At 55.4% G+C, this 24466-nt stretch overlaps 1 protein-coding gene across 1 annotated transcript in view; it reads left to right on the top strand.

The window, feature by feature from the left end:
- HYDIN (HYDIN axonemal central pair apparatus protein) overlaps window positions 1-24466 on the top strand; it is a 383856-nt gene that overhangs the window by 333758 nt on the left and 25632 nt on the right. Inside the window, 7 exon segments of the mRNA XM_065416810.1 lie at window positions 1422-1634; window positions 2233-2371; window positions 5296-5461; window positions 7747-7894; window positions 12208-12415; window positions 22554-22775; window positions 23370-23539. Coding sequence (XP_065272882.1) covers window positions 1422-1634; window positions 2233-2371; window positions 5296-5461; window positions 7747-7894; window positions 12208-12415; window positions 22554-22775; window positions 23370-23539 — 1266 coding nt within the window.

Genomic DNA, 24466 nt, shown 5'->3' with positions numbered 1-24466 from the left:
CTCAACCATCTCATGCTCACTACTGCCCAGGTTGCCACCCACTTCTACTTCCCCTACCAGTTCTTCCCTGTTTGTGAGCAGCTGGTCAAGAGGAGAATGGCCCCTAGTTGGTTCCTCCAGCACTTTCACCAGGAATTTGTCCCCAACACTCTCCAAAAACTTCCTGGATTGTCTGTGCACTGCTGTATTGCTCTTCCAGCAGATATCAGGGCCTGTGATCTGGAAACTTCTGTTAGTTGTCCGAAGAAAGCCTCGTCTACCTCATCCTCCTGGTCTGGTGGTCTATAGCAGACGCTCACCACGACATCACCCTTGTTGCTCTCGCCTCTAAACATAACCCAAAGGCTCTCAACAGGCTTTTCTCCAGTTTCATACTGGATCTCTGAGCAATCATACTGCTTCCTTACATACAATGCAACTCCTCCACCTTTCCTCGCGTACCTGTCCTTCCTGAACAGTTTATACCCATCCTGACAGTGCTCCAGTCATGTGAGTTACCCCACCAAGTCTGTTATTCCAATCACATCATAGTTCCATGACTGTGCCAGGACTTCCAGTTCTCCATGCTTGTTTCCCAGGCTTCTTGCATTTGTGTACATGCACCTAAGATCATAGAATCATAGAATAGAATCATAGAATATCAGGGTTGGAAGGGACCTCACGAGGTCATCTAGTCCAACCCCCTGCTCAAAGCAGGACCAAAGATAACTAGCCGATTCCCTACTTTCTCAGTATGAATTAGGAGGCCTCCCCTGTTGCACCCTCCTCCTTGTGTTGCCTCCCAGTATCCCACTCCCCCACTTACTTCTGGGCTTAGGTCTCCATCCCCCGGCGAACCTAGTTTAAAGCCCTCCTCACTAGGTTAGCAAGCCTGCCTGCGAAGATGCTCTTCCCTCTCTTCTTTAGGTGGATTCCATCTCTTCCTAGCAATCCTTCTTCTTGGGAACCTGAGAAAACTCACTTTAAAAAAATGTTTAAAATGGGGGTTGGGTACAAGTAGGATTCCGCCTTTCAGAGATGGAGGGTAAGTAATTCACAGTCCTCCCACAGCCCCTTTGCCTGGCTTGTACCATTCTGGTGGAGTTACTAATTTACCTTGGGTATGGGAAATCACCTAAGCCCCAAGAGGTTCGATCACTAGTACTGGCTTTTGGATGAGTATGGAAACTTAGCGAGGGCTTAGTCATATTGAGTCACCAGCACGACCTCCAGTGTGCTTATCAGTAAAGGTGCCACTTTTCTCCCACTGAGGAATTACTATTCATGTGTCTCCTTTGCTGCCTCATCACCACAGAGTGAGCTTCCATTTGATTCACTGCTCGGTACACGTACTGAGAGAGAGGACGTGAAAGCTGTGTACAGCAAAGCCATAAAGCTGCCCCGCTGCCTTTGATAACACTGACTGGTCCATTTCTTCTCAGTATCCCCAACCTGAAGCCCAATCACCAAGGCCCCGTAGTGGCTGTGAAGGGGAGAAGCCTCCTGCCATACTGCCATTTCGAGCTGGAGGACTCTGACTACCTCACCGCAAACAGGCGCAACCCAGAGCTGCGAGGGCCCTGGGGGGCTGCGCTGGATCCCAACACCAGGGTGATTGAGTTTGCATCCGTCGGAGTGCACGCTCGGAACAGCAGGTGGGCGTGGAGAAGGCTTGACTTGCTGACTACTGGCTAGTCACAACAACTCAGCCAGAGACTAGTCTTCTAAACTCCTTGTGACACAGCTGCACTTGGGGCTCTGGGCAGACAGGAGCAACATAGACTAGCCATCTTTGCTTCCACCATCCGGTCCTGCAACAAACATAGCTGGTCCCCAGCCCATAGGTGTCATCCAGTATAACTCTGCTCTCTCTCCACGGGATTGGCCTCTTTTTTGACTCTTTGAATACTTGATTGGGTCAGCGAAGGAAATAACCCCTCTAGAGAGCTCTAAAGAGCCTTGTGCTGGATTTTACCCTCACCACTCTGGTGCTAGGGTTTGCATGGGGCTGACCTCAGTATCTGTTTACTGAGGATAAAGGTAGCCAGCCAGCCCAGAGGGCTGTGGGGACTCCAGAACCGGTAATGGGATGGAGCTGTCATGCCCATAGCAGTGGAGGTAGATGGGGTGTGCCAAGGAATCCTCCCTTGGAGGAGCTGGCAGTGCCTGGTGTCTGCTGAGCAGCCAAGCCACTAGCTCCCAGAGCTGTTCACTGTTCCCTTTCTAATGGCAATTTCTGTTTGTTGTGGCCAGGACCTTCATGCTTGTGAACCCCACCAATTCCACCTACTCCTTCCAGTGGGCTTGTGAACAGCCAGAAGACTTGCGAGAACAGTCAGTCTTCAGCTGTCTGACAGAAATGGGCCAGATCCGGCCTGAGAAGAAGGCCAAGGTAGGAGGGAGGCTGACGCAGGTGTCTCGTCTGGTGGTGTACAGGTCTCACTGTGTACAATACTGCTCTAATTGTAACGTATAGCTCTTACACAGCACTTTGTTTTCAAGCACTTTAAAGAGCTGAGCTTATTTCAATCCTGCAGGCGCAGGTGGTGCCAACTTGCATCACCACCACCTGAGGCGAGGGCATGGGGAGGGACTGGCAGAGGAAGGGCAGCTTTAAATGCGATCTGGGTTGCCACTGGTGCCCCACGGATGGGGAGTGCCCCGAGATTAATGGAATCAGCACGTCTCCTGGTTGCCATGGTCCTGCCCACTCACTGGCCAGCCTTGCCCACGTCGTAGGCTGTGCCAGCCTGCTCTAGCTCCCTTGGCTAAGCAGGGACTACAGGCAGCTTGTTCCCCTGCAACACCTCAGTGCAGGCAGCCTTCTGAACTCACCCCGGGCTATGCGGGCAGGCGGGGGGCCTGTCTCAGTAATAGCTAGTTCTCACAAGCTCCCTCTGACGTAGGTGAGTAAGAAAATGAAATGGGCAGGTGGGTGAGGGTAAGGAAGGAGGTTTCTCCGAGAGCAGAAATGAATAGGGACCCAGAGACAAAGCCCGGAGCCCGGGGATTGGATGACCCAGCTGAGCAGTGCTGGGATACAGAGTCTTTCCGCTATAGCCCCCTGGTTTGAATCTCTCGAAAGCCGTTAGGGGCTGCCTGTTGTCTGGGTGACAGCAAGCTGCCTAGTAGCCAATGTGAAGCAGATTGTCTCACTTCAGATTCTTGTGATTAGCCAAATCACATGTCTGCTATAGCAAACTGGCACCGTGCCATCCCAGTCCCGCCCAGGAGGTTGTGTGTTAAACAGGCATGGAAGCTGCCCTCTGACCCGTTCCGGTAGCTGCCATGGTCAGAAGTGAGAACATTTTGGAGGGGAAGTTTGCTCTCCCCTATTTTGTGGCTAACTAGAGGGCTCCAGTCTGCATGACAGCCGACTATTGGAGACAGGATGCTGCAGCTACAGTCGGGAGTGTGGGTATCTCTCCTCATGAGCAATAGCCACGTCTGAGGGTGAGGGAAGACAGAATGAAGGAAGGGAACCATAGTGGTGGGAGGACAGAGAAGTGCCTGCTTGTAGTGGTGCGGGACTCACTGGCGCAGCGCCTCCTGCTGGTTATCCTGGGAATTAGCTCAATTTCAGCCTGGAGCGCCGTCTGCTGGCCGGTGGCTCACCTGCCTCAGGCCCCGTGTCCTGCCCGGACCCCAGTGCCCTTTACCTCTGGGTTCTGCTCCTGCAGTACCCCCGCTCTGGGTCTCCCCTCCCAGGGGAACCCCCAACCCTCTCACCCACCTTGCCTCAGTAGCTACTGCCAGTCGTCATCTAGCCCCCGCTCACTGGGGCAGACTGCAGTCTGTAAAGGCCACTCATCATCAGCAAGGGGGTTGGACTCTGCCTATCTCTGGGCTGCCCCTCTGCAATCCCAGTACCTGCTTTGGCCTTTAGCAAGGCCTGCAGCCTGGGGGTTTGCCAGGCTGGAGCTCCCCAGCTCCTCTTGCCTTTCCCCAGCCCTGCTCTACTCCCAGTACCCTAAGCTCCCAGCAGCCAGGTCCTCCCCTCTCCAGAGCAAGAGCGAGACTCCTCCAGCTCCTGACCAACAGCCCTCTTCTAAGGGCCAGCTGGGCCCGGATTGAGCTGGCCACAGCTGTGGTCAGCCACTCCCTCAGCTGCTCTCACTGCTTTCAACCCCTGTTCTGCGGGAGTGGGGCAGCGCCCCACTACACTGCTCCACGTCTTTCATTGGTCAACCTGCACAGGCTGGAAGTCAGCACAGAATCTGGCCCATTGTCTTAGTGTTCTCTGCTAAAACCATCTTTGGGCATCTCCTTTTGCACGTGGCACAATCCTGTACCAGGAAATTCTTGAATGGAAGGGAAGAGTTTTGTCTACATAGGGACACTCAAGAAAGTTAATCTGCATTAACTAAAGATATGAATTTAAAGTGGATTAATTAAATTACATTAAACTCCTGTGTGGACACTCCTATTCAGAATTAGAGTGGCCTTAATTGGATTACTATTATATCACTTCAGTGAATTAAGATAAATTGAATTAAGGCCACTTTAATTCTGAATAAGAATGTCCACACAGGTTTAATATAGTTTAACGAATCCACTTTAAAAATTATTTGGATTAAGTTTCCTGAGTGCGCCTATGTAGAGAAGCCCTAAGTGTGTCTCACTCACTGTGGGGATTAGCTGGCCACCTGCTCCTTCACTCCAGAGCAGGTGTTCTGGTCTCTTGACCTTGGAGTTATGTACTCTGCTTTTTGTTTTATTTTTATTTTTTGGCACACCTAAGCCTGAGCATCTGAGAAAGTCAAAGCAAAATCAATATGACCCAACCCTGCAGCTCCGTTTACTTATTAGAGATGTCTGCCTTGGTTAGGTGTGCTGCTGGCTATTTTGTGCAACTGCCTGAGCTCACAAGCAGCGTGCAGTTCACAGGAAAGCTAGCAGGCATTCATTCCTCACTGAGGCAATGGGTTGCACAAGATCCCAAAGGGATGAGAAACCCTTTGTAGTGTGCCCGTAGAGCAAGAAAATGGGGCTGTCACGCCCTAAGAAGATGACCTTGCTGAGCAACCCCAATGTATGTGTAACCCGGCCTACGCAGCCTGACTGTGTATTCCTCTGGTGGCTAGTCCATGTGTATGAGTCTGCTACAGCCTTGGAGCTGTGGAAGCAAGATTCTTCAGCATAGGCTGCAGAGGCTCTTCAGCTCAGTTACTCTCTGTGATCTAGCTCCTAGGTGGAGACAGAGAGCCACATACGGTATTACACCTGTCCCATTCCTGATCCAAGTCTGGTGTATCACCCATTTCACCACCACTCCATGGATAGTCACCTGATTTAATTTGCCTCCTCTTCCCTCAGGTCACGTTTGAATTCATCCCGCAGCACCTGGGTACCACAGAATCGTTTTGGACCTTTACAATCCCTGAACAGAACATCTCAGTCCCATTCCTGTTGGTGGGCAACACCACCGACCCCTCAGTGTCGCTGGACAGATCCCACCTGAACTATTTCTCTCTGTTAGTCGGTAAGGACAGACTCTGTGTCCCGCACTATGGGAGCCTGTGATTGCTGCTACCTTCCACTTTTCTCTCCATTCAAAAATGTAATGTTCTATAGTTACTGTTGATCCTAATTCTGTTATTTAACATTAAAAAATAGAGGCTGAAAGTGGAAAAGAGCACTTCAAAGGAGAAAGACAATTTCTGTCCCTCTCTCTTCGGGTTTATATTGCTGCCCATCACCTTAGTATCTGAGCACCTTCCATGTAAAACAATAGCAATGTTCAGCAGCAGTCAAAGAAGCTAATGTCAGGAACCCTTAGGAACGGGATAGATAATAAGACAGAAAATGTCATAATGCCACTATATAAATCCATGATACTCCCACAACTTGAATACTGCATGCAGTTCTGGTTGCCCAGTTTCAAAAAAGATATATTAGAATTGGAAAAGGTCCAGAGAAAGGCAACAAAAATGATTAGGGGTACAGAACAGCTTCCATATGAGGAGAAATTTAAAAGACTAGGACTTTTCAGCTTAGAAAATAGACAACTAAGAGGGAGGGATCTGATAGAGGTCTATAAAATCATGAATGGTGTGGAGAAAGTGAAGAAGGGAATGTTATTTACCCCTTCACATAACACAAGCACCCAGGGTCACCCAATGAAATTAACATGCAGCAAGTTTAAAACAAACAAAAGGAAGTACTTCACACAATGCACAGTCAACCTGTGGAACTCATTGCCAGGGGATGTTGCGAAGGCCACAAGTGTAACTGGGTTCAGCAGAGAATTAGATAAGAATTAGATAGATAGGTCCATCAGTGCCAGGGATGCCACTCCATGTTCAGGGTGTCCCTAAACCTCTGACTACCAGAAGCTGGGACTGGACGAGAGGGGATGGATCACTCGATAATTGCCCTGTTCTCTTTGTTCCCTCTGAAGCATCTGGTACCAACCACTGTCAGAAGACAGAATCCTGGGCTAGATAAACCATTGGTCTGACCCAGTGTGGCCGCTCTTATGTTCTTAATAGCAAAGATCCTAGTTGATTTCATGCAACGCCTGGCATTTCTCCCTTTTCAGGCTCAGAACTCTGCATGGGGCAGTGTTGGTTTTTTTGTTTGTTGTTTGAAGATTTTATTAATGTATTTTTGGTTGGTTGGTAGGGGTTTAAGGGTAGAAGGGGTGTCAGATTTCGAATTTCTCAAGCAAAGCTGCTTATTAGTGGTGAGTGAGATATAGCAACTGGGGAAGAGGGAGGGTGGAGTAAAGAATAGGTTAAAGAAGAGATTTCCGATGAGTTCCATAGAGTTTCTGTTGTCAGCTGAATCCCAGTCCATCCATTCATCCACCAGTACAGTATGTGAGTGTGTGTCCAGGGGTTGGTCCCATGTAGAGGTTTCATTGGTTCATGCCTGGTGTGGGGACATTGGTGAGCGATTTTCGTTGGTAACCCCAGCTGAGTGCCTGCAAGACCCATGTCATGCCATATGCACTATCTGGCATTCGTGCATTTTAGAGAAAAGCTGCTTTGGCAAAATGTTTAGAGTTTTGGAAATTGTTGTCAGGGCTATTTTACCCATCCCTTCTCCTTGCTCATTAAATGTAATCAAGCTCTGCTGTCAAACTGGGATGGGACGTCTACACTGCAGCTGGGAGGGAGCCTCACAGCCCAGGGAGACAGAGACGCGTGAGCTCCACTTGAGCTAGAGTGCTAAAAATAGCAGTGTGGACGCTGCGGCTCTGGTGGACACTGGGGCTGGCCACCAACACTCAGACCAGGGGGTGGGCGAGCTGGAGGGCCTGGGCTGCTTCCCAAGCTGCAATGCTAGCTTGTGCTCTCTCAGTTCCAGCCTAGACATACCCTTAGTCCCTGGCTATGCACAACCGGGTCTGGTCCATGACTGGGGCTCCTAGGTGCTACCACAATACAAAATACCAATAATTATACTGATGAGGGTAGCGAATTCTGGGTTAGCTCGGATGCTGTATTTCTCATGCGCAGCTCAATGATAGACAGCCATGTTGTTCTCTAGCATCCCTAGTGATTCCCTGATACTTAGCATCCCTAGTGATTCCCTCCACCTGTATAGAAGTTTAATTTATTTTACATTCTGCATTAACTATGCTTCTCCATCAGGGGGAGCTTTTTTGCCTTGCCCTTTCCACCTGCAGCACATCTGGCCTAGTAAAAAAGACTTGGACAAGCCATGCACTTTTCTATGAGATAGATGAGTGGTGACTGATTCCATGCCAACCTGCCAGGAGAACTAAAGGTTTGCTGTCTCCTTCCTGTGTTTCCTCCAAAGGACATGAGGCCCACAAGACGGTTCACATGATTAACAACGAGAAAGAGACCTTCAGCTTTGCTTTCAGAGACTCCTCGCGCTATTCAGAGGGACACATTAACTACCTAACAGTGCAGCCCATGGAGGGCTGCATTCCACCTCTTTCCAGGTAAAGGGACAGAGAATGTCTAGGGCTCACAGGGCTAGATTGTGGCTCCCAAGCACAGTGCTGTGTTATCTGCATTGTTAGATTCCTTCCACGTTGTACAGTGGTTTCACCTCACGGCATCAGCTCTTACCCAGCCAGCAGGCAGCTCTCGGTGGGACACACTGGTTCCTCTTCTTACATAGTCAGTCTCCCCGTTTGCATTCAGGGTCAGATCTGCTGCCTTTAGTGATGCCTTTAGAGATTGCTGCTGTTTTTTACTCCTGTTAGCCCTAAAGCCAGCACAGCTCTGGGGGTATCTACACTGGAGCTAGAGGTGTAATTTCCAGCTCCATTAGAGAGACCCACCTAGCTCTGTTCAAGCTAGTGCACTAAAAAGAGCAGTGTAGCTGCGGCTGCCTGGGTGGTTGGATGGGATAGCCACCCAAGCACCTGAAAGCCTATTTACATATGTGGCACCTAGCCCGTCGTGCTGCCCATGCGGCGGAGACACTGCTATTTTTAGCAGGCTAGCTCAGTCAGAGCTAGCACAGGTATGTCTACTCAAGCTGGAAGTTGCATCTCCAGTTCCAGTGCTGTAACACACAGCTGGAGATACCCAGAGCTGTGAGCCACTATTACCCCTATGCCTCTGCAAGAGTGAGCTTTGCTGGAGAGGAGAGGAGAGCAGACTGTCAGCTCCCTGCCACACCAGCCTGTCCCCATCACCAGCAAACTCCTCAAGGCTCTCCCAGCCCAGACAGAGATCAGAGGGGTAGTCACGTTAGTCTGTATCCACAAAAACAACGAGGAGTCCGGTGGCACCTTAAAGACTAACAGATTTATTTGGGCATAAACTTTCATGGGTAAAACCCCACTTCTTCAGATGCAGCCAGACCAGACCAGACCTCACCCAGCAGGTAACAGTCAGTGAACACCAGCCCTCGAGCCCATCAGAGATGGTTCTCTGCGATGCACAGCCCCTACCACTGTACATGCACAGAAGATACTAAGTTTGCGGCTCTATCAGAGTCATCACATTACAGCTTATTTACAGGGGTAAATGCACCTTTCCCTTCAAACCCAGCACGGAGTTGGTTTATATGAAAAATAAAACAAGTTGATTAACAAAAGGCTATAGGTTAAGTGAGACCAAGTAGAAGGAATAAAGGTAGAAAGAGTTACAAACAGAGAGAAGTACAAATGCCCTTTCTAATGGCTAACTCCTAACTGAACAAGCTACAGCCTTTCTACAAGGTACTTTCCTCACCCGTCTTCTTTTCCCAGCAATGGCTGGCTTGCTTTCAGCGATGTTCCCTGCAGAGTCCAAGGTGCTGGTTCTCCTTGTCTCCTCAGGTGAAGGACGATCCAGAGTCTTTCTGTGTGTTCTTATGTCCCAATCTGCCTTTGTTGCAAGGATCAAACTGATCCCCTGAGGTTCAGTCTCCCATCTACTCTGGGGGTCGACTCCATCTTGATTAATGTGTCCCCTGGTGTGTTCCACAGTGACACGTCCTGCTGCAGTTTTACAGTGTAAGGCCATGTCTACACAAGCACTTATGTCAGTAAAACTTTTGTCGCTCAGGAGTGTGAAAAAACACACCCCTAAGTTTTGCTGGTATAAGCGCTCGTGTGCACAGTGCTGTGTCGGCAGGACACGCTCTACCACTGCTCGTTACACTGCTTTTATTATGTTGACGGGAGAGCTCTCGCTCCCCTTTGCTTATGTAACTGCGTTATGCCATCTTACAGCGGCACAGCTGTATTGGCACAATGTAGACATGACCTTCATGTTCTCTTCCTGCACTGTGACCTCCGATGCAAATGAATAGCCCATTGAATTTGGCCACACCTGCTTTGAGATGTTAGCCTCTTTCCTTTGTCTTGAGAAAACCTGTTTAGCAACTCTCCCTGATGTGCCTGGTTAAAACACCTTTTAGTTACAGCCTTTAAAGCTTAATTTCAGTGAGTAGTCACAATTCCACACACTGCATTGTCACATGCATTTTACAATGATAGTACTGACCACCATGCTACCTCACTAGGCGTACTTTGTACCAATATCATTGCAGTAGTGTGTGGGGTGTGAACACGGGTGCCTAGGGTCACAAGTATAGACAAGCTGGAGTCTCTTCCTTGTCTCCCTTCCAGCTACAAGGCCATTCAGTCATTTACACCTGTGTACGCCCATTGAAAGCAGCAGGGCTGCCCAGGTAGCACTGAGGACATCCTTTGAATTCAGTGGGACTGTACAGGTGTTACCAAGGCCATAATTTGGCCTGCAAAAGCTTTATTTCTGGTGATGATGCATGAGAAGGACAGATCCCAGCTTGAGGCAAGGCTGAGTTTGCCAGGTTGCCAGTCAGAAAACACATCTTCTGGCTTGTAAACCAAGCATTTGATCTGGAAATGACTGAGGGATGATAAAAATGGAGCCACTGAGCCTGGTGACATTTCTGCAGAGTCACTTTCCAGAGCAGCACCACGGTTCAAGAGCTGCATGGTTCTTTGAAGTCACTGCAGGGCGCTCACGCTTGTAGCTGCCTGATTTTTAATCTCCCTTTTAGATGTGTTGTCTTCTAACTTTTTGAGCATGTGACACATTGAAAAAGGAAAGAATGCTCAGTCTCCGTGTTCCCTTTTGTTTCCATCACTTCCCTGGCTCGCCACTGCCATGGCAGTACCATGGGGAAATAGTCTACCTGTGAACTCACGTTGGTTTAAATAAAGTTGTTCTTGTTTTTAAGAACAGTTTATTGATCTGCACTTTCCTCAGAGCCTTCTGCTGACCTGTAAGGAAGGCATGTGGGTGTCCTGACCTTTGATCTCATTTGATCCTGGCCCTTAGACATTGACTGCCTCCTGTGAGGGTCTGAACTCCCATCAAAGTCAATGGGAGTTGAGAGTCCTCATCAATCCCCAGGAGCTATCTATTGTGACATAGCAGGGTACAATCCAGACCAATGAATAGCTGTGTCACCCCTGCCCTCTAACCTGGGGTGCCCTTCACAATGCCTTGCTACGGTTTGCCCCCAGCATGCCAGTCACTCCCAGCTACGTCTGGGTGTGTGCTGCAGCCAGCCAGCCCCACCTTGGCTCTTACCAGCCTTAACAATTACCACAGGGTGACCCCAGCACACTCCCAGTCCTAGATTTTCCCCAGAAATGTTTGTCCTGTACTGCCCAGCCCTCCCCTGGACAGTGCAATTATACTGAGTCTGTTATTCCCTTAAGGGAATAATATGCACACAACTTGTTACCCCTAATGGAGTTTCCCAGGCACTTCAATTTAACATACTGCATTAGATAAAATAATAAAACAAGTTTATTAATTAGAAAGCGGGAGATTTTAAGTGAGTCCAAGCAACGAGGCATAAAAGTCAGAAATGGTTACAAAAAATAAAGATAAAACACTTGTTAATGCCTAACCTATGGATTCGAGCAGAGTTCCTCACCACCTGCTCCAGCCGATGACTGACCAAACTCTCAGTCAGGATTCCTCCCCCAGAGTCCAACGCTTGCTTCCTTTGTCTCTTCAGATGCAGTGAATAGACAGGGAGAGAGCGACGGGTGCCTTGCGGGGTTTGTCTCTCCTGTTTATAGTGTCAGTCCCCCTCTTGAAAAAAATTTCCAGCTGAGACCAGGAGCCAGAGAGTCTATCTAGACAGATGTTCCCTGCTGGTTTTTTCATCTGTTTGAACTTCCTTTGTCTTCCCTTCCTGCTTGATGACTCTGTTTACTGCTCAAATGCAAATTCAGACAAGCCCACATTCCTCTGTTTAGGACCGACCTGTTTGCCAACATCTGTGTGGGCAGGGCTGTGGGGTTTGGAAGGTGTATTAATAACACCGTACAGGTGAATCTTATCACATCACATACAATGTTTCTGCACATAATTTACCAAGACAATCCTGACCAACAAATTATGAGTTTGCCAGTGATACCTCACAAGGCATACATTGTACAAAGATGATTACGCTAGTGTGGAGGCTGTGAATATAGGGAAATATTCTCCCACACCTGTCTTAGGTATCTATCTGGCCCCATTACCATCATACCTGAGCACCTCAAAACCCTTCACGTGTTTATCCTTCACACACCCTGGTGAGGCAAGGCAGGACTCTTATCCCTGTTTTACAGATGGGGAGCTGAAGCAGAGAAAGACTAAATGACTTGCCCCAGGTCACCCCTGGGACAGAGCACGGAATTAAACTCGGTTTCCCTGAGTCCCACGCTAGTGCCCCAACCACGGGGCCATCTTCCTCGCTTGCTCACAACCTCTAGTGCAATAGAGTTCCAAGAGCCAGCAAATAAAGCCTCAGTGTTCATCTCCCCAGGCTTCCTGTTACCATCCTCTTCACACCAACGTTGGAGGGGGAGGTGAACTTTAACCTCATCTGTGATGTCAAGAGAAAGACCCAGCCGCTGTCCTTAAACGTCAAAGCCATTGGCTACAGCATGAACGTGTGCGTCAGGTGCGAAGAAAACGACGGCTTGTTCACCGAGCTGAGTCTGCAGGAGAGCAGCAGCATCAACTTTGAGGAGGTGAGAGGGTGAAGACGGGGTGGGGGGGGAGGAGAGGGTGAAAAGCGCCCAGACAGCTGCAGCCCTCACCATGCTATGGCGCTTTGTGAGATTGTCTCAGGAGAACGCAGCTGTGGGGCAGTAAAAACAGGCCCGCCAGGAGAGCGCCCACCCTGCCCATCGCAGAGCAGATGTAGCCACATGCGGCTGGGGCTGGTGGAAGTGTCCTTGCCATGCCTTGCTGAGACAGCTGACAGTGAGTTTGCTCTTGGTGTGCAGACCTTCCCAGCTAACCCCACACCCAATGGTCACTTCCAGCCAACTTGCTTTGTCTTGCCTTAGACTCATCAATTTAAAGCCAGATGGGACCATTATTGTCATCTAGTCAGACCTCAATCTACCATTTTGACTGTAAGCTCCTAGAGGCAAAGGCCCACTGTCCATGTGTTCTCTGCACGCTTGTGGCGCTATATCTTGCTCCCTCTTCACTCTTGTGAAACACTGCATGGCACCTGCTTCGCTGTGACGCTGGCAACTCCAAAGTTCCCTACCAAGCATCCTTAGCATGAAAAGTGATCCTGCTGCAGCGAGAAAGGACTATAAAAGGGACGGACCAATCTGCAGTGGGGGGGAAGGTTAGGGCCACTGTGGTGACTACTGCTGCATTGGGGTCCAAGCGGGATGCTTCAGAAGGGATTTAGGAGCTCATGTCCCAGTGTATTGGGCACTTCTGAAAATCTTCCACAGTCTTCAGTGAAATAGCAACAAACTCAGGACCTGATCCTGGCAACCCTTTCTCACATGAGCAGCCGTTACCCCAAGGAATCCTTTCAGATCAGGCCCTAAGCAAGGCATTTCACAAGCCCTTCTGTGCCTAGCACCTCAGCTGTACGTGGCCCAGCACAATTGCAGAAGAGCCCAGGATAATGCAAATGGTGCTAGATCCTTGCTGGATCCCATGCTATCAACAGGGCGAGACGGCGTCTTCCCAGAAAGAAAAGTGATGAAGGTAGAGGAATATTGCAGGTCACGATGGAGGTGCACAGAGTTGGGTGGGTGAGACATGCCCTGCATATATTTTCATTGGTGCTGTTGGTACAATGATTTTGTGAGGATCAGATTTCACTTTAAACCAAGTATGTGTGCTATAAGACAGTGTACCTATTGGGTTCCGGGAAGTGGGCAGGCGAAGCCCGCCCACTGCTAAAGGATCCTCCCCCCAGCCTAAGGGGAGGACCCACAGGATCTAAAACCCAAATGATTACGGGGGACAACTAATGTAAAAACAGGGACAGGAGTGCGATTAAAGGGTCAAAAGAAGGGAACCTGACGGGGACACCGAGCAGAGAACCCCGGACAGCGCCCACTGCTCCTCAAAGGTGTCAAGGGAGCCAGTGGACGCCGCCCAGAGGAACTCTGCCCGGATACGTGAACGGACAGAGGATCAGAAACAGGCCCCACAGTCACAGGAACCTCCAGCGGCCAACCTCCTCTCCCTGGTTTTATAGATGGCCTGTTTAGCCAGGGCCAAGGGGAAGTTGACCAGGAGGTCCCGCGACTTTGTGGGGCCACGGATAGGGAGTGCATAAATGAGAAGGTGAGGGGAAAAGTGTAACCAAAAACGCAACATAATGTCGGTGAGGAGCCGGTGTAGGGGCTGCAACCTGGCACATTCTAAGTAAACATGAGCCAGGGTCTCCCTCACGCCGCAGAAAGGACAGGTGTCAGGGACAGGGGTAAACCGCGCCAAGTACACGCCCGTGCTCACGGCCCCATGAAGGAGCCGCCAACTGACATCCCCGGCGGGCCTCGGGACCAGGGTGGAATAGAGGCTGGCCCACCGGGGCTTCTCACCCTCGACAGGTGGCAGGAGGTCCCGCCACTTCGTATCGGGGCGGGACACGAGGGTGAGGAAGTGAAGAGTGTGGAGCACGAGCGTGTATAGATGTTTCCTTGGCGCGGTCAGGAAACGAACCGGCTGCAAGTCGTGCAGCCGGCTCACGGAGAAGGGGCGGGGAGGCCGGTTGGGTCCACGGGGCAGGGGCCCGATAAAAAGGTCCGGAGGACCAGGGGTGGAGGGTGGGCGGGGCGTGCCCTCGCGCAGGACCTGGTCGAGGTAGACCCGAGCAGCGGGCGGCAAAGCGGCCCTCACCTCCTGAAGTACGCGCCGGGGAGTACAAGGCCTGGAGAGCCCCATGCGCCGAGCGAGCGTCAGGGGATCCAGCCAGACTCCCCGGTCGTAGTCCAGGAGGTCTCCGACTCTCGTGACTTCTGCCAGGACCAACCTCTGGCGCACCACGGGGGACTCCGCCACCTGCACACGAAGCTGGGGGTTGTGTAGCAGGGGCTCCGCGAGGAGATCTGCCCCCCCGGTGGCCGCCATGGACCTGGTCGCTGAGAACAGTTTCCAGGTCCGGAGGAGGTCCTGGTAGAAGACCGGCAGCCCAGAGAGGTCTCGCGGAAGACCTCTCGGATCGAGATAAAAGAGCTGCCAGTCGTATCGGAGCCCTCGGAAGCGGCGCAGGAAGGCGTGCGCCAGTACACTCCACGCCGGACTACCTGCACCATAAAGGAGCCTCTGCAGGGCCTGGAGGCGGAAGACATGGACCTGAGTGCGAAGGCACTTCAGGCCCTGCCCTCCCTCCTCCAGGGGCAGATGGAGGACCCCCACAGAGACCCAGTGCAGTCCTGGCCAAAAGAACTCCAGAATCGCCCTCCGGAGGTCGGCCAGGAAGCCCGGGGCCGGGACCAGGGTGTTGAGACGGTACCAGAGCATGGACAGGACTAGTTGATTGAGTACCAGTGCCCTCCCGCGAAGGGAGAGGCACCGGAGTAGTCCTGTCCATTTCCGGAGCCGCTCCGTCACCCTGCCCTGTAAACCTTGCCAGTTCTCCGGCGGAGATGGATGCGTGGCAGAAAGGTAAACGCCGAGATAGAGCAGCGGACCCGCGCTCCATCGGATGGCCTGAAGCGCCGGTGGGAAGGAGCTCGCCTGCCACCCGGCCCCTACCACCAGGCCAGAGCTCTTGACCCAGTTGACCCGGGCGGAGGAGGCCGCCGAGTACACGGTCTGGCAAGCCTCCACCCGCACCAAGTCGCCCGGGTCCTGGACCATGAGGAGCACATCGTCGGCGTACGCCGACGGGACCAGCCGCAGCTCCGGCTCCCGAAGCACCAACCCTGTCAACCTCCTGCGGAGGAGCCAGAGGAAGGGCTCGATCGCCAGAGCGTAAAGCTGGCCCGAGAGGGGGCACCCCTGCCGCACTCCCCGCCCGAAGCTGACCAGCTCGGTCAGGGTCCAGTTGAGCCTGACCAGACACTCTGCGGAAGCGTACAGCACCTGGAGAAAACCCACAAACTGGGGTCCGAAGCCTAACGCCTGCAGAGTGCCCAGGAGATACCCGTGGTCCACCCTGTCGAACGCCTTCTCCTGATCCAGGGACAGGAGGGCGAACGACAGACCATCCCTACACCCAAGTTCCAGAAGATCCCGGACCAGGTAGAGGTTATCAAAGATGCTACGGCCCGGGACGGTGTAGGTCTGGTCTGGGTGGATCACGTCCTCCAGCACGGACCCCAGCTGCAGCGAGATGGCCTTGGCTACGATTTTGTAGTGCGTGCTGAGGAGCGAGACGGGATGCCAATTTCGTAAGTCGCGGAGGTCCCCCTTCTTCGGCAATAAGGCGAGCACGGCTCGCCTGCACGAAAGAGGGAGGACCCCGCTCAGCAAGGCCTCGGCCCAGACAGTGACTAGGTCCGGGCCGAGGACGTCCCAGAACACGCGGTAGAACTCCACGGTCAGCCCGTCCATGCCCGGAGATTTATTGGTGGGCATGCGGCGGAGGGCTTCCGAGAACTCGGCCAGAGAGAGAGGCAACTGTAGTCGGTCCCGGTCGCCCGCGCTGACCGTCAGGAGTCCGTCCCAGAGCACTCTGCAAGCGGTAGGGTCGGTCGGATCCGGGGAGAAAAGGTGTGCGTAGAAGGTCCTGGCCCTCTCGCACATCTCCGCCGGATCCGTGAGGGGGGTGCCGTCCTCCGCCAGGAGGCAGGTGACGTGCCTCTTGGCCCCCCTCCTTTTCTCCAGGGCGTAGAAGAAGCGGGAGCCGCGATCCATCTCCCGAAGGAGGCGGATGCGGGATCGAACAAAAGCACCCCGGGCCCGATGATCGTCGAGGGCCCGGAGCTCCTCCCGCTTCTCCCGGCACGCTCCGCAAAGGGATGGATCCTCAGGGCTGGTGGCCAGACGCCTCTCTAGCTCTAAGACCTCCCGTTCCAACTGCTCTATCGCCGCATCCCTCCGTCGGCTGGCGCCCCGGGTGTAGTCGCGGCAGAAGAGCCGGGCGCGCACCTTTCCTAGGTCCCACCATCGCCGTGCCGAAGGAAAGGCACGCCGCTGCCCTCGCCAGACCAGCCAGAACTCCCGGAAGGACGCCACGAAGCCCACATCCTCCAGCAAACTATTGTTAAAATGCCAATAGGCCGGCCCCGGCCTCTCCGCACAGAGAGAGGCCGTCACGGTGACTAGATGGTGATCCGAAAAGGGGGCCGGCCGGACGTCGGAGGAGTGGGCCCGTGAAAGATGGAAACGTGACAAGTAAATGCGGTCCAACCGGGAGTGGCACGACCGATGGGCTTCCACCCGGACATAGGTGAACGTGGAGACGTCGTCCGGGTGGTGGTCGCGCCAGACGTCCACCAGGGAGTGATGTTCCACAATCTCCCGGAGGACGTCCGCGGCGGCCGGGCACTGCTCGGTCCCCGAGCGGTCCCGCTCCTCGAGGGTAGCATTGAAGTCCCCGCCCAGGACCAGGCACTCACGAGGATCCAAGGAGCCGAGGAAGGCGGACGCCTGCTGATAAAAAGGGAACCGCTCCGGGCCCGATGTCGGGGCATAGACTTTGACAAGGTTGACCACAAGCCCCTCCATGCGGACCCGGAGGTGCAGCAGGCGGCCCGGCACAACCTCGGCAACCCCCAGCACCTCGGGCCGTAGGTCGGGGGAGAACAGGGTAGCCACTCCAGCCGTACGAACTGTGAGATGGCTAAAATAGACCCTGTCCCCCCACTCCAGCCGCCAGCTGTCTTCGGCGGCCGGATCCGTGTGGGTCTCCTGCAGGAAAACCACAGAGTACCCCCCCTCCTGAAGGAAGGAGAGCACCTGGCACCTGCGGAGACCCACCCTACAGCCCCGGGTGTTCAACGTTGCAAAAGTGATAGGTGGCATGAGGAGGGGGGGATCCTCGTCGGCAGGGACGCTCACGGCCCCCATTGGGCCGCGCAGCAAACCGTGACCCACCCCGAAGGTGAGCAAGGAGTCACGGAAGCCGCGGACCCGCTGGTAAGCCGCGGCACCCTGCTTCCCGGTCCTTTTACCCTCCCCCATGAGGGCCCTCGCGGCCCGGAGGATCTGGTGGAAATCCCCCCATCGCTGGAGAGCGAGCGGCACCTTATTGCGGGAGCCACGGACGTCTTCTAAAAACTCCCGCAGCTCTTCTCTCAGCGTATGGGGGGGCGGGGTCACTGGCTTCTGGTCATCCCCCGTTGGGGCCCCTGGCACGGCCCCGTGGCCCACCGAGACGGGCAGGCAAGGGGCGGACCCTCGACGTGGCGCCCGATGGGCCGGCGCCACATGGCCCGCCTCAGTCCCCGGCTCAAAGGGGGGCGGCGGCGGAGGGAGAACAGCAGCCCCTAGTGGGTCGGGACTGGGGAACACAAAAGCCGCTCCCTGGGGGTCATCCTCCGGGAAAGGGAAGGAGACGGCCCCTGGGGCGGCAATGGCATCGTAGGAGGTGGAAGGGATAGGAATCAGGTCAGGAGTAAGGGCAGGGCCAGGGGCAGGAGTAGGGTCGGGGAGAGGGACAGAGGTGGGATCCTGGGCCCCAGGAGCTGGACAGCTGGAAGGTGGCTCCTCTCGGTCGGGCCCAGGGGCCTGAGGGTTAGGGAGGGGGTCCCCAGGGATGCCGGGCTCAGGCTCTACGGCAGGTGGAACAGCCACGGCAGCAGGAGGTGAACAATCTGCAACGGGGCCCCCACCCGGGAAGGAACTCGGTTGCCCCACGCCAACGAGGGATACCCCTGGTAACTCGTGTCCCGGCCGCGAGGCACCGGCCGTCGCCTGAAAAGGCTCGGCGGCCGTCAGCGGGGTGTCACTCGCAGCCGGGCAGGTCAAAGAGCCCAGGGGTTCCGCTGAGGCAGGAGCAGGAGCAGCAATTAGGGGAACAGAAGATGGAGAAGGGGAGGCCGGGGTGAGGTCGGCCAGATCGAGGCCCGCTGGCAGAGGGTCGTCCTCCCCCTGGGTGACCGGGGTCAGACCCAGGGCCTCGATCTCCTCATAGATAGAGGGCAGCTCACCTCCCACCACCCCAGGGTCTTCCCCGCTAGCACCTGAGGCGACACTTTCCTCGGGCATCGCAGGGGGTACAGGTGGCAAGGGGGTAGGAGGGGCTTCAACGGGGGCCTCCGCAAAGAGGGACTGCGGAGGACGGATGGTGGGATCCTCCGGTGCTGCCACACCTTCCCCAGCCGGCAACGGTTGATGTAATGTACCCGCGGGCAAGGCGGAAGGCTCGGCAGCAGTGCCCCCCTTCCTGGTTTTCCGGGGGGCCTCCGCACCAGATGGCAGGAGCGGAGCTCGAGCCTTCCGCTTGCCCTGCTTTCCCTGTACTAGGGTCCAGCCCTCCATGGCATTATCTGCGGGCTGGGTGACAGGGGTTGGGTCGGGGGGCAAAGATGACGGCTCGAGGACCTGAGGAGGTAACAATGGGGCAGCAGGAGGGGGGGCGGATTCTCCCTGGGGAGGGCCCTCTCCCGCGCCCGGCAAAACCCCCACCGCACCCTCCTCTACAGGCCCCGCCACAGTGCACGTAGCAGAGGCGGGGCTCTCCCGCTCGTCTGGGCATGGTGGGGGAGGTACCCCTAAGGCCCGAGCGGGAGCAGTGGTGGTCCGAGAAGGAGGAGGGGCGGCTCCGGGTACCGGGCAACCAGGGGCGCCAGCAATGGTGGGGCTGGCGCCCTGCCGGGGCTCGGGGGTCCCGGACGCTCCTCCGTGCCGGGCCAAGGGGCAGTCCCTCCGGACGTGCCCTATCGCCCGGCAGAGGTAGCACCGGGCCTCCCCCATGGAGTAGTGCACCCGGTGATGGGCCCCCTGATAGTGGACCAGGAAAGACCCCTCGAGCGCCTCTCCGCCACGCGCCGCCGGCGGCAGTTGGAGCTGCACGTGCCGGCGGAACGAGAGGACGTGACGGAGGGCGGGGTCTTTGCAGCCCAGCGAGAGAGGGCGGACGATGGAAATTGGTTTCCCCAGGTTAGAAAGGGCGGGCAGCAGGGCGACATTGGGGAGGAAAGGAGGAACGGAGGTGAGGACCATACGGACACCCAGGTCCTCCAGCGGCTCCAGGGGGACGAACACGCCCCCCACCGCCAGGCCCTTCTCCACCGCCTCCTGGGCGGCGGCCACCGAGGCAAGGAAGAAAACAACCTTGCCATACATTTTGGAGGCCGCCACGATGGCCGTGGGCCCCACCACCCTCGCCAACGCCCGCACGTAGGTCTGCACGTGGGGCGAGGCGGGCACCAGGAGGCAACGGACGCCGTCCTTCCTAGTCAAGGTGGGAAAGGGGCCCAGGCCACTACAGATGGAAACCGAGGCGGTGGATGGACGAGATGGCGTACCGGCAGGCGGGGGTGCCGCCGCCACCTGGGCATATGCCCTGGGGGCCGGGGGAGGGGCACCCGCAGAGCTGGTGGAGGGAGCAGCGGGAAGGGACGCCGCGGCCGGTGGTGGGGCCGCGGCAGTGGGGGTAGCCCCTGCCATGGAGGGCCCAGTCTTCCTAGCGGGGCTCTTCCCCTTCTTTTTGCCCTGGCCTTTCCTGCCGGCTGGGGCAGCTCCCCCAAAATTGGAGGGAGCGAGGGACGTGGCAGCAGCGGAGGTCGCAGGGGTGAGTCCGGACCCTCTTACATATGGTGGAGAATGCGGGCATAGCGGTCCACCCCTGACACAAGGGGCAAGGCGAGGACAGCAGGACTATTGCCTGGACAGGGGAAACTGAGGAACGGGACAATGGATCCCGTATATTATGCAGAGACCCCGGGGGTTGTCCCTGGGTGGGGCCCGGCGTCAGAGGCCCAGTGGAAGGGGGCTGACGGCCTGAAGGGGGCCCGGGAGATCCAGGATGGACTGTGGGAGGCGCTGTGGGCCATCCAGGCACAGATCAGCCAGCTGGCGGAGGAGCAGCGGGCTGTGCGAACACTCCTGAGGAGGGAGTATAAAAGAGACCGCGGAGGGCGTGGGCCACAGAGTGCCAGGGCCAGGAGGCCCATGGCGAAGGCTTGCTACGCCTGCGGTCAGGCTGGACATTTAAAACAGGACAGTCCTGACGGGGCTGGAGGCAGAGGACCTCACCCCGCAATGCGACGGTGCCCGATCCCTCAAGTAGGCCGCTGGGGGAGGGAACCTCAGCGGCTGAGGGCATGTTGGGCCTGTGGGCGCAGGGGGCACCTGGAGCGGGAGTGCCCTGGCCCCAGGAATACGGCCCAGGGCAACCCCGGGAGGGTTGGCCCAGTGAAGGACAAAAGGAAAATACCGAGGCCCGGGGCAGCACAGAGGCGGGATGCCTGCTGGGGCTGTAGGGAGCCCGGGCATATAAGGAGGCACTGCCCCCTCAGAGGAACTGAGGAGAGGCCAGAGGAGGTGCCTGTGAGGCCAGAAGGGCCAAAACTGCGGGAGGCGGCGACCGGGATGGAGGGATCCCTGCGGGAGGCAGGAACCCAGACCGGCCCAGGGTTTGTCGCCGATGATGAGACCCAGACCGAGTGGACCCAGGAAGAGGCTGGGACCCAAGTGGTCCATGAGCAGGCCACCAAATGGACCCAGACCCTGAGGGTGGGGGGTCAGGAAGATAGCCTGGGGGACCAGGACCTGCGGATGCGGCTAGAGGCCGTGGAGCAGGCCCGGCGGACGGCAGAGGCGGGGCTCCGAAAAGCCTGCCAGGAGAGGGAAGACCTGGCTGTCAAGCTCAAGGACAGTGAGGAGAAGCAGGCGCGGCTGGTGGGACACCTCCGGGCCGCACAGGCCAGAAGGCCCCTTGGGATGGGGGTTTTGAGGGGGGAGGTGTGTAGCGGGGTGGACACCTGCTCCTGCCCTGAGGGGTTGGAAAAGCCCTGCAGAGGGCTGGGGCTGGGCAAGGTAAAACCCTGGCTGATTGGGGGAAGTGGCAGCAGCTGGGCCACACCCTAATCAGAGCCCAGATGGCCTGTATAAAGAGGCTGGGAGCCAAGAGCTCAAGAGTGTCTCTCTGCCTTCAGAGAGAGAAGGGCTGGGTGGAGCAGGGCTGGGGAAAGGCTGGGGAGCTCCAGCCTGGAAAGCCCCAGGCTGCGGCCTAGGAGAAGGCTAAGGGGTACTGGGGGTTGCAGAGGGCAGCCCAGGACTAGGCCAAGGCAGCAGGTCCAAACCCAACCTCGCCGATGATGAGTGGCCTATACTGTAGTCTGCCCCAGAGAGTGGGGGCTAGATGGGGACTGGCAGTGGCCTTATAGTGAAGTGGGGTTAGTGGGTGGGGATTCCCCTGGGAGGGGAGACCTAGCATGTGTGTGGGTATTGCCAGGGGGCAGCACGCAGGGCAAGGGGCACCGGGGTCCTGGGAGGGACACGGAGGCCAGAGAAGAGGACAAGGCGGATCACCGGCCTGCAGAGGGCGCTCCAGAGGCTGGCGAGCTAATTCCCTGGCTGCCCAGCAGGAGGCACCGCAGGGGTGAGTCCGGACCCTCTTACAGACAGCAACAAGTGTTAGAGACTCTGGGACTAGCTGCCCGATGGATCTTCGGCATAGTAGGCCAGTGCATTACCAGGCCCCATGCATTTCCCAGCTGCGGAGCTCACTGGACAAGCCTGTCATGAGCAGCTGTGGTCCATCCAAGCTGTCGCGCTGTAGAGAACTGTGTTCACAGACATGTACAGGCATCCTGGCCCTGTGCGCCTAGCTCCAATCCCTGCTGATGAGTGTGCTGTTTAGTGGTGCATTGCATAGGCAGTAAGTGCCCAAGCCCTCTCTCTGGCTCAGGGCTGCCTATGGCAGCAGGTGACTTGGTTTTCTGTCCATTCATGTTGGGTTTGCCAGCCCTTCAGGTATTAACCCCGTGTGTGCTCTCCTCCTGCATACAGGTGGAAATAAACGACTCTGCTCACCGCAACTTCTGTGTCCTGAACACTGGCAAGTTCACTTTCAGCTTCTCGTGGGAGTTTTCCGGCCCCAAAGCGCTGCAGCACTACCTCTCCATCACCCCTGAGAACGGCACTGTGGAGGCAGGAGAGCGAGTACAGGCCCAGCTGACCTTCCACCCACTGAAGACCTGCATCTTAAAGGACATGGAGCTTAAGCTAAAGGTCAGGGCGGGAGTGTCCTGCTCTCCTCCCTGCAGGGCACAAAAGCCAGGCAAACCCTTTTGGCAGGGGAGAGCTTGCTAGAGCAAAGCCGGAATTAGATCTCACATTGAAAAACGGGGCACCCCACCTGGATCCACCCTGGGCAGCTGAGCTGAATGTACAATAAGCTGCAGGCCTGGGACCATCCAAGGTAGCGGATGGCGCCCACCAAAAGCAGAGTCTGATTCCACCATAGAACCTAGGGGCACTGACACGGCGTCTACAGGGACCTTCCTGTTAGACACCTGCTGGGGAGCAAGATTCTGGTGGCTGTGGCTTGTGCTGCAAACTGACAGCTACCATAATCTGTATAAAGCCAGTGATGAAATTCCCCTTAAATGTTAACTCAGGAAGCCAAGGGATCTCTCTTTTCACACCCCATTTTCAGTTCCCGCTGCATAAGCTTTTCTGGGCTGTCACCACTGCAGGTTCCCACGGATGCTGGTCTCCCACTGCTGGGCAGCAGCATCTGTGTGAATGCAGCCCAGGTATCGCTGGGTCACTCTTCCTGGCAAATTCTTCAGCAAGGCACCTTGTGGCCTGTTCTCTCCCCAGATCAGCAACGGGCCCACGTTTAGCTGCATGCTCCTGGCTTCTGTGGTGATGCCCACCATCCACTTCTCCTTTACCAAGCTTGACTTCGGAACCTGCTTCATCTACTACGCCGGGATGCCCCCTGCCAGACACATCCTTACCATCACAAACAAGGAGGCCAAGGAGATTAGGTAGGGCAGCAGTGGGACACTAGCTCCCCATGTTAGCTCCTTCCCTGGTCCAAGTCCGAGAGTGCAGAGTTTGAGCATGGATCTCCCACATCCCAGATGAGCGCCCTAGTCACCGGGCTATTGGCTGTTCTGGGGGGAGAGTCTCTGTCTCTGGATTTGGCCAGAAATTCCATCCTGGCCTTGATAAACCTTCCCAATGAACGTTTCATGGAGACCAACCCTTTCCCAGGACAGATCAGAATTTTCCCACAGAAAACCATTTTATCAAAGAAATCCTGACCATTGCTACGCATATGCCCCATGAACCAGGGCAGTGCTGTTATTCCCATTGTACAGATGGGGGAACTGTGGCACAGAGCGGCTCAGTGACATGCCCAAGGTCACACAGGAAGTCTATGGCAGAGGAGGGAAGTGAACCCATGTCTCCCCAGTCCCTATCTAGCACCCTTGCCACTGGGCCATTTTCCTAGGGCGAGAGGGCAGGTGCTTCTGTAGTCAGCTTCCATATTGCCTAATAGGCACATAAATCACACAGAAAAGGACCCATTTTCCTAGGTGAGAGACCCTCTTTTCTGTTTTCATGTGAGCTAAGAGGGTGCCTTCAATCACTGACCTGTATGAAAGAAGTGCATTCAGCCGGGGGAGTCCTGCCAGGCGTTTTCCCCCAGGATGATCTGAAGATGCCCGTATTTACTTCCCTTTGGGGTTATGTTCATCAGAACAGACCCAATTCAACCCTGCTGGCATTAAGCAGACCCAGCGTCTGTTGTCATCAGGCTGGATTTGTCTCCGTATGCATAGCTAGCAGAGCTGGGTGGACCACTGGCAACTCCTCTGGATAAAAATGAATGGATACGGTCAAAGCGGGAGGGGGGACAGCTCTCAGCTACTGAACGTTCACCAGCCAAACATTCCAAAAGGGTTTTT

Source organism: Emys orbicularis, chromosome 14, assembly GCF_028017835.1.
Source record: "Emys orbicularis isolate rEmyOrb1 chromosome 14, rEmyOrb1.hap1, whole genome shotgun sequence".
Classification (NCBI taxonomy): Eukaryota; Metazoa; Chordata; order Testudines; family Emydidae; genus Emys; species Emys orbicularis.
The sequence above is the reverse complement of the archived record's forward strand: the minus strand, read 5'-3'. Positions and strand labels throughout refer to the sequence as shown.